This window comes from Chroicocephalus ridibundus, chromosome 3 (assembly GCF_963924245.1).
Source record: "Chroicocephalus ridibundus chromosome 3, bChrRid1.1, whole genome shotgun sequence".
NCBI lineage: Eukaryota > Metazoa > Chordata > Aves > Charadriiformes > Laridae > Chroicocephalus > Chroicocephalus ridibundus.
Genome location: NC_086286.1, coordinates 2544918 through 2554157, shown reverse-complemented (window position 1 = coordinate 2554157; position 9240 = coordinate 2544918). Strand labels below are relative to the sequence as shown.

The window sequence follows — 9240 nt, the reverse complement described above, 5'->3', positions numbered from 1 at the left end:
AGGCGGCCGCGCCTCACCTCAGCCCGGCGCCCCTCGGGGTCGCTGCGGGCCGGGGGAAGGCGGGTGGGCTGGGGCAGGGGCCGGGGGCTCCTCCGGTGCAGCCGCGGTGGTGGGGGGGGGGGGGAAAGGCCCGGCCTAAGTGGAAAAGCAGCAGCCGCTCCCCGTCACAAATGAACCGCGGCGGTGAGTTCGGTGCAAAAGAAGAGAAAAGGGATGTCCGAGAGGAACTCCGCCTGAAATAACGACAGGGCAGCGCGTTTGGGATCGGTTTTAATTGTCTTGCCATTAGAAATTAAATACACTGTAAGATGGGGCTGCGTTACAGCCTTCTGGCGCCCCGCCAGCCTGTTTCTTATTTTCTTTCTTGTCCATCTCTAGCAGTACAAACAGGAGTACCACCAATCTCCAGATAGCGTTCCCGTATTCTTATTGCTCATTTAATTCTGCAGTGTGCAATGAGGAGCCACTGTATTTTTTCCCAAAAGCTTTCTCCATCTTACTGATTAAAAATCATCATTAATGTCAGGCTCATCGTCTTGAGAGTCTGTGTCCAAAATAACTGCCACTTCTGAAAATTTTACCCCTTTAATTTGTTTTTCAGGGATGTCTGTTGTGGGACCAGGTGTTAAGGAAGGAGCTCCCCCTTCATCTGTATCTGCAGGAAAGCAATCCTGCAAGAAAAACGTAACACAGATGAGGCAGAAAGCTGCAAATGGTAGAGTTTGGACAAATTCTAAGCAGCACCAGTCAGGGAACTTTTGTACATATATTCTGTCTCTGAAACATGCAGAGAAGGAATCATTTTTAAGGCTGTATTGTTAAGTTTTAGGAGCAGCACGTGAGAACCCTTTACCATACGCAGTCTGTAAAAGGTGGAAGAGAGTCACCATTTCTGCATCACAGAGCCCTTCTAAAGCAGGAGGAAACTTCTCATTACTTCGCCTAAGATTTTTTTTTTTTCATTATTTCCATCACAAGTTTACTTTTTTGGATAATTTTTCCAGGTTTTTTAATGGCAAATAATAAAATGTCTTTCACTCCGTTCTTTGCAGTTGAAAAGCAAGTTACCTGTTTTGTTTTGAGTTCGGCAATGGGCTGGACATCTGCATATCTAGGTTCAGTGTCTTTTTCAGATCCTGCGTTTTCTTCCCATTCGCTGTTGCGATTTAGTGTCTCAAGGTATCTTTCCTTGGCCTGAAGCACGTCTTTGTCAGCATCTTCCAGGTTGATAAACTCTAGTGTTTCAGTTTTCCTGAAAGAGAGTTAAGAGAACTCCTGACACCTTGAGCTTGCAAATAGTGAAGTGACCAAAGTCTCCACCACTCTAAAACTGGGAGTAGCAAGTGCACTGATCTCAAAATTACTGGGATTTTACCCAGGGCAACAATAAGTAGCTCCTTGTATCCTGAAGGGTCTTTTCTGCATCAGGCTTAACAGTTTGCTAAAGAGTAAGTAGGAATTTCCCCTTGTAATTTTCAATACAAGATTAAAAGGTATTAGCTTCTTTCAAGTGTAGAGTTTTTAATTTATAATTGTAAGGGTTCTTAAAAATCAACCTGTACGCTAGTAATGAGAGACAAAATCCTGTGTTACCAGAATAAACTAGAATCTCATCTTCTGATGTGCTATTTTTTATACATTTGTGATATCAGCATCCTACTTACACATTATTTGCGTGCTTTAGTTTCTCTAAGCTTTTCAGACTTCCATTTTCGTCAGTTGCACGCGGGTTATCAATACCCTCCATAATTTCAACCTGCTTCGTAACCAAATGCTCTTGCTCATGCTTTCTGAAAATGATAAATACATTAAAATAAAATCATTAATTCTTTTTGAAGACTGCCTTTATAGTTGTTTTAAAAATAGAACATGAAGTATTTGTGTCATAAGTTTAATACACAACACTTATTTTTGGCATTATTCTGGGGATTAGTTTGGAGTATTTCCTATTGTTCTGCACAATTGATAGATTACGTATTTAACGGTGACAGGGTGAATAGCCACTGCCGCCTTAGAAGTGTATTCATTTTCCTCATCTACGTGTCACTGAAGTTAGCAGCAAAACGGCCCTTGATTTCAGTATTCATGGGATTAGAGGAGATTTATATGGGTATATCACAGCTGCTTGTGCCCCCCTTAACAGTTAAAATTTCGGCTATCCACATTTCTCTCTTTTTAAAAGTATTTGTTTCTGCTGTTGCTGTGTGACAAACACAAGAAGGAACCAACTTCCAGTTACGTGTAACATGTCTAATATCTACAGCACGAGGCCAGGCATTTTGGTTTATAGCAAATCTTGGGCAATTCTCTTACGGTAATATCAGTAATTTCTCAGATAAGTATTTTTCAAGGTGACATTTAAAGTAAAGTTATTAGTTGCAAGTCTAAATTGCAATGTTAATATAAAACTATTTGTACCTTTTCCTTTTTATAGTAAAAAGTACATATGCCAGGGAGGCTACGAGGGTGCAGGCTAGCAGAACGCCCAGGACGATCGTTGCGATGAGTTCAGGAGACGCTGAGTCTGCAGGAGCCTCTGCTATGGCAGCAGTAACAGACGTTGAGAATATTTTCTCCAGTTCTCCCTCAATATTACTCTTCTGCTCCCTAAGTTTCCTGAAGATAGAAGAATAATATGCCAGTGATTTATCAGACCTTCATTTTGGCATGGAGGAAATAACAGAATACCACTCCCTGCTCCACAAAGACCTTTTCCAAAGATTCAGAATCTTCATGTCTTTCATTCGTGAAAAATTCTGTTTTCTAGTAACCAGCCCTGGTACTTATGAACTAAAATGCTGCAAAACTTGGAAAATTGAACTTGAGAGGTCAGTATCCTCGAAATCCACATCAAGGCAACCACATACACTCTTACAGATACCAATAGTGCTTTCCTCAGAGGAAGCGGTTCATCCATGGAGACTCTTTCCTGCGACCACAGACTTCATTAGTAATATCAGCCACAAACAATTAGTAGTGTGAGAGAGGTGTTGAATCTAGAAATTGTGTGTTTAAATAGCAGCTACCCTTCATAGAATGTTTGTAAGAATATACATTCATACCCCTGTCATGTTACGAAAAAAATGTGAAATACACCTAAAACATAAGTTTTTAATCAACGTTCTGCAGTTCTAAAAAGAAGTTGATATCTATTTTAATGGTATTTTTTCTGCTGCAGCTTTCTATAAAACCGACTTTTAAATACATTTTGCACAATTAAACAACCTTATTCATGTTTCTGACAAACTCTGAAAGTTACCTTTCAATAAACAATGAAAGCTTTCTGAATTCTAAAAATTCCATTTAAGCCTTGAGAGAAGTCTCAGATAAACTGTAATTTGATCTAAACTTGCCCAGTCCAAGAGGTTAATAATTTTAAGGGAAACAAAACCTAGCTGCATAGTGCTGACCCCCAGAAGACAGGCTCTGCCATACAGACCTTTTTACATCTTCTGCAGATACTTCCTGGTTTGCCTCATCAAAAGCAATGACTTTTACATAGGTTACATCAGTGGTGCTTCTTGCTTTTCTTTCAGCTTCATTGGAATAAACGTCAACGATGTATACATTCCATGCAAGTTTATCTTCCAGGACCCTGCCATCATATTAAGAAAACATTTTAAATTAACTGGGTAATGACAAATTCTTTTACTCTGGAAATTAAATGACAGAAAAGTAGCATTTAATACAACACTTCGCAGAGATTTAGTATTTTAATCTGAGCATGTGAAAATGCAGGATTATTGTCAGCAAGGGAATTGCCCAATATCAATGAGTGATTGAGTAGCGGAGGAGAAAAAAATCCAGTCCTTATCTCTAACTGCTAGGTAAAGATAATTTTCCTTAGCAGATGCTATGTAACTTTTATATATAGCATGAAAATTCTTAGATAGGTGTTGTTAGCATAACTCAACAATTAATGAAAGGAAGGGATAACAAACCCTTATACCTAGATTTCATAACCAATACTGCATAGTATATCATATATTTAGTCACGCTTTTCAAAGCTTATTGGCTTTGAAATAGGGCTTATTTCATGCTTAACATTATTTTTTTATAAATACAGGCAGTGATACCTATGGAGTATTACAAACAGTAAATGTGCAGAGGGGGGAAACTCAGTCTCATAATCCTCATTGTTTTCTCCTCCTTTTTCTCAGAGAGATTTTCACTCCGGATGGGACCACTGGCCCAGTGAATCCATCATTCTGACGGCAGTCAGTACCAGCTGCTTTGAAGAAAGCGGCAGAGCAGATCTAGAGTTTCCATTTAATTTTTACCAACAAGAAACTGGTGCTGTAATAGTGTCAACATCACAAACTCATTTTTCCATTCTTCAAAGAGATTTTGCCCTCAAAAGCACCAGACTCAATATTTCCAATGTAAAGATATGTTTATGTATAATCAAACAAAAGAACTCAGGTCTTCATTAACGTGCCCAAAAGGCCAAAATATGGTTTTCATTGTGGCGTAGCCAGCCACACATCGCTGGCTAACCCCCTAGCAGCGTAGGGCTGAGACCTCCTTGAGCAGCTCTGCTGCGGTGCTTCAAAGGCGGGGTTTCATTTGTGGAACAGATGGGTTTGGTTTGTGGCTTCTATCTTGTCTTTCTCCACATTGGTATCTTGAAAAACTTTATCCTAGGCTGTTAAAAATCACAGAAACATTGAGGCGGGAAGAGACCTCTTGAAATCATCTAGTCCAATCACCTCTGACATTTGTCAGCTCAGGCCAAAGCCTTACCGGGTAAAAACTGGTGGATTCCTGTGAATTCCCTCAAATTATTCTGAAGTACGTCAAGTGGCAGGCCTAGCTTTTCATGGGCGCTGGCTGTGCCACCTGCCCTGTAGGCTGGCAGGTCCCTATCTCAAAGGGACTCTCAGTTTGTCATTAGATATTATATCAGAATAAGCTTCACAGTTTCAAAATACCTTTTTACTTCAGCGATGTTTTTTTCAACAACGTTGATCTTCTGATTAAGTACCGCCACCACCATGTTGTTAGAGGAACTGGAATCAACTGTTACCTAATAAATAAAAAAAAAAAAATCACATGTAAGGGTTTTCTAAAGTATTCGTACCTCCCACATTGACTTTCAAAAAAAAAACAAACACCAAACCTAAAAACCCCCCCACCTCTCCGATATACAATAATTGTCCTCTAAAAGTCAGTCTTCATGCCAACATATGTCAATTGAAATGATAACCTCATAATTCTGGCCTGAAAGTACGTAGTAAATACTGGTGTATCGGACGGTCTTACTATACAGTGTTTTTTTTTTTTTTTGTCATTTCAAAACCTAGCCCTTCTTGTATACAGAGTTTTAATGTGGAAGCAAATCAGGACTATAAACAACAATCTTCCTTACATTGACTGTTGCCTGGGCTGTGAGTCTTCTTGTGCCTTGGTCTGCAGCTTGGACTTCCAGATAAAATGTTCCAGCCTTTCCTGCTACAGAAACTGTAAAAATCTGCCCCGTGTTTTCATCGATGTCAAATTCATTCATTTGATTATTCACTAAGCTGTACAGCAGAAGTCCGTTGGCTCCTGAATCTGGATCTGTGGCCTGGGTTTAAAAAAAAGGCGATTTATGAAACTCAGCTTGTGGGTTTTGGACTGCACGTTGCTCTTCAATCATTAAACTCTGCAGTTTCTATTTCTAAAATGGGTATTCTAGGATTGTGCTGTCTTATTTTTCTCTTTGCACTAAACTAAAAGCGGGGTACAACCTGTCAGAATCAGGCCAAGGGTATAAAAGGGGAAGTACGTTTGCCATAAAGTCTGAAGGATTCTACAGCTGCAAGCATAAAAGGAGCAGGCTAGAATGGAGGGATAACACCGGACTTTGACAAAGATGAGAACTGCTCCATTTTGTAATTCATTTCCCATTTGGGTCTGATAGAAAACAAAGCAGTTAATGTGAGAGAGAGAGAGAGAGAGGGGCAGCCTGTGCAGGGCGTAATCCATAACAGCAGCATGAGTCAGACCATATGGCTCTTCTGACAGACCCCCTGGTAGGACAGGTATTGGATCTGTTCCCTAAACACCCCATCCTTCACCAGCCTCATGTAAAACCTGGGTGATGGGCAGAATCTGAGCAGATTTAACAGCTCCTTTAACCCAGTTCGACCGTGGAAGAAACCAAAATATTTCAAAGGACTTCTGTCCTCATGAAGAGCACAGAAAGATACTGTACCTGAACTGTAATAACCGGGTACTTGTACGGCACAGAGTTCGGTATCCGAGCAGAGTAGGCGTTACTCAAAAATGCCGGCTCTTCATTTACGTCCTGCACCGAGATTGTCAGCATCATCACATTTTGGGCAAACAGGCCTATTAAACAAACACAAGTGAACTGCAACAACAAACAACGGCAAAGCGCGACTTCAAAGGCCGGGTCAGGCTGTGGCTTTGCAGCAGCGTCTCTGCTGCACGCGAGGAAGAGGGAGAAGGAAGGGAACGCAGGAGGGATGTGCCCAGAGGAGCTCACTGGCAAAAGCAGACAGTGCTGCTCCTCTGTCAGCCCTCTCTGGCTGGCTGTGCTCTACCAGGCACGAGGGCAGGCAAGTTCCTCCAGCTCCTGCTGAGGAGTCCAGCTATTACATTCTTTTCTGAGACCATGGTAGGGCCCTGTGGGGGTTTGCAGCCTGGAGGAAGGCCGCTGCGCATCTCTGCACAACCTTGACCTTCAGCTTTTCATCTTTCACATCAGACTTTGCAGTTAAAGAGAGTCCTGATTCCTATATTGGGTTGCAAATACAGAAGACGTGTTCATTGCCCCTGATTTAAGTTGAAATGTCCTTCGAAGTAAAAGGTTACCTGAATTTTGGACTTCTGCGGCAGGCAAGAGATTTTCATTTGCTTGAATTAAAATCACGTACTGAGAAACTTCCTCATAGTTCAAATTAATTGCTGTTCTCAGCTGACCACTTTTCGTATCCAATCTGAAATGACCTGAAAGGAAAAACATGCACCTTTGCCATTATAACTACCATTTCACTCATGTTCCTCCTACCTCTTGTGTCTGCGTTGCTCTTAGGATGTTTCCATGGGTCCTCTGCTCTTAGGAATGTGAAATGCAACATTTCCACTGGCTGAGCATCAAAGGCACCAAAGCTGGGGTCCCATCCCAGACCAAACAGGCCTCAAAGAGGCCTCAAACATGTAAAGGAGCACCATACTTGGAAAATAAGAATTGCAGCTTCTTGTTGCACAACTCCTTTTTTGCTGCTTTCCAAGTTTTCTCTCTGTTTCCAATGATTTCCTTTTTTTTTTTCTGCAGCAAAGGGAGTCACAGCACAGCTGCAAAAGCTGGAGGAGGGCAGATGCCCTGACTTGGTGCAAGTGCAAGGACATGATAGACTAAAAGTGAGCGGCGGGGAGGAAGCTGCTTGCTAACAACTTCTATTTTGGCTCCCTCAGCCTGCAAATTATCCTAATGTAAGACTACAAGAACCCATTTTCTGGCAAGGTACCACCACCTATTTAGCCAGAGGAGATTAACAAAGTCCATGCTGAAGAGCTCTGAAAGAAATTCTTGGTGTACTTTGATTTTTTAAAAATATGACACAGGTTTTAATCCTTGCTCTCCATCTCCTCATTTACATACAGCTACATCTGCCGCACCAAAGACAGGTTATTCTGTTATCTCGGCTATTTTAATTCATAAGGGAAATAGTACTCACCTCTTTCATTGCCAGATACAACTGTATAATCAATCGGTTTTCCTAAAGTTTCAACCACAGTAAAAGCGTAAATTAAATAATCCACTCCTGTGTTTTCCAAAACGGAAATGCTAATATAGAAAATAAATGATAAATCATATTAAATTTCCCAGCAGTTGTTGCACTGTCAGGCTTTGAAATTTAACTCTTTAAGAGCGAGTTCTCTGTGGAAAATCCTGCCCCCTCCCCTCTAGTTGTTTGCTAGAGCTCCCTGACTTTCAGAGTGCCGTGCAAGCCCTACTTTTCTAGCCAGACATTTGTTTATCCTTGAGTAAAGGCTAAAGAAGAATGTTTAATTAGTGTGTGAGAGGAAAGGGACAAAGAGTCTGGCTTATACGAACTGCACAGTAAAGAAACAAAAGCTGATGCCTCGCATCACGTTCATGGAACCACTGGCATAGCAGAATTTCATGGATGTTTTGTGTAAAAAACCCTGATGTTCTTCTGCATGGAAGAATATGAAAATTAGCTTCAACTTTCAACTTCACTGTGTTTTCCACTCTCTGGAGAGTATGCAACAGTTATACAACTTAAGGTGAAAGCCTCACCTGATTTTGCTCTCGTTAAACCGAGGAACAAACGGACGGTTGTCAGACACATTAAGAGTAATCACAGCAGTGTCATTTAAAGATGGGAAGCCTTTGTCCTTCGCCATCACTGTCAGTTGGATCTCTCCAGAACTAAACAGGTTTCCAGTTGTAGTTATTTTCCCCTCACTCATATCTTCTATCAGGAAGAACGGGCTGGAGTTTTGATCGGGGAGGATGTAGTACTCAATAAGACCATTTTGCCCCTGCCATGAAAGGAACAAAACTTCATGTAACTATTGCTTGCAGGACCACATTATTTCAGTGCCTCAAGTTCCATAGTACAGACTCACTGGAATCTCAATATTTCCACACTTAAATGGACAGAATGCCAGAAGCACTTTAAATAACTAGAGAGAACCAGGCTCAGAGCTACTTCGTGCTTAAGATGTAACACAAGAGCAGCAGCGGAGGAAAGGGTCAGTGAGCAAAGCCCCCGCTCCCCAAGTTAATTTTGATGTTCCAAGATCCTAAAAAATTCCCATAGCAATATTAAAGAAGACTACGTGCACTAGGAGTACATTTTGAAGGGTAGGATAAGCACTGAAACTTGGGGTTAGCTATGGTAGGATGGGTGCCGACAAAAACACAAAGCAGAGGAAAATTCACAAACAGTTGTCTGGTTACACAGTAAAACTGTGGGGGAAAAAAAAAAAAAAGATCTCTAATGAAAATAAATTAAGGACACGTGTAGAGAGGGCCAGTCAGAGTAGTGAAAGGGAGTCATCTAAAGGTGTGATGTCAACAAGAATAAGCCAAAGTCCCTTGGATCCTTTTCACACCTTGAGGAGAAGCGCAGTCTCCCACAGCTATGAGGGCAAGCCCTGTTCCTGCCTGCCACAGAAGAGCTGCACGCGTTTTGCTCTATGCACATTGCTTCCCTTTCCTGAGAAAAGCCGTTCTGACGAACCCTGAGGGTTTGCTCTATC

The 9240-nt window shown here is 41.5% G+C and overlaps 1 protein-coding gene across 1 annotated transcript in view; it reads right to left on the bottom strand.

Annotated features, from left to right (window-relative positions):
• Positions 1-90: 90 nt before the first annotated feature.
• LOC134512698 (protocadherin Fat 4-like) overlaps positions 91-9240 on the bottom strand; it is a 42806-nt gene continuing 33656 nt past the window's right edge. Inside the window, exons 33-43 of the mRNA XM_063328314.1 lie at positions 8273-8517; positions 7686-7795; positions 6820-6954; positions 6197-6333; positions 5369-5566; positions 4932-5026; positions 3440-3595; positions 2419-2616; positions 1665-1790; positions 1069-1252; positions 91-671 (exon numbers count right to left, since the gene is read on the bottom strand). Of these exons, the coding sequence (XP_063184384.1) occupies positions 504-671; positions 1069-1252; positions 1665-1790; positions 2419-2616; positions 3440-3595; positions 4932-5026; positions 5369-5566; positions 6197-6333; positions 6820-6954; positions 7686-7795; positions 8273-8517 (1752 nt within the window). The 3' untranslated portion in view covers positions 91-503. The remainder of the gene's footprint in view (positions 672-1068; positions 1253-1664; positions 1791-2418; positions 2617-3439; positions 3596-4931; positions 5027-5368; positions 5567-6196; positions 6334-6819; positions 6955-7685; positions 7796-8272; positions 8518-9240) is intronic.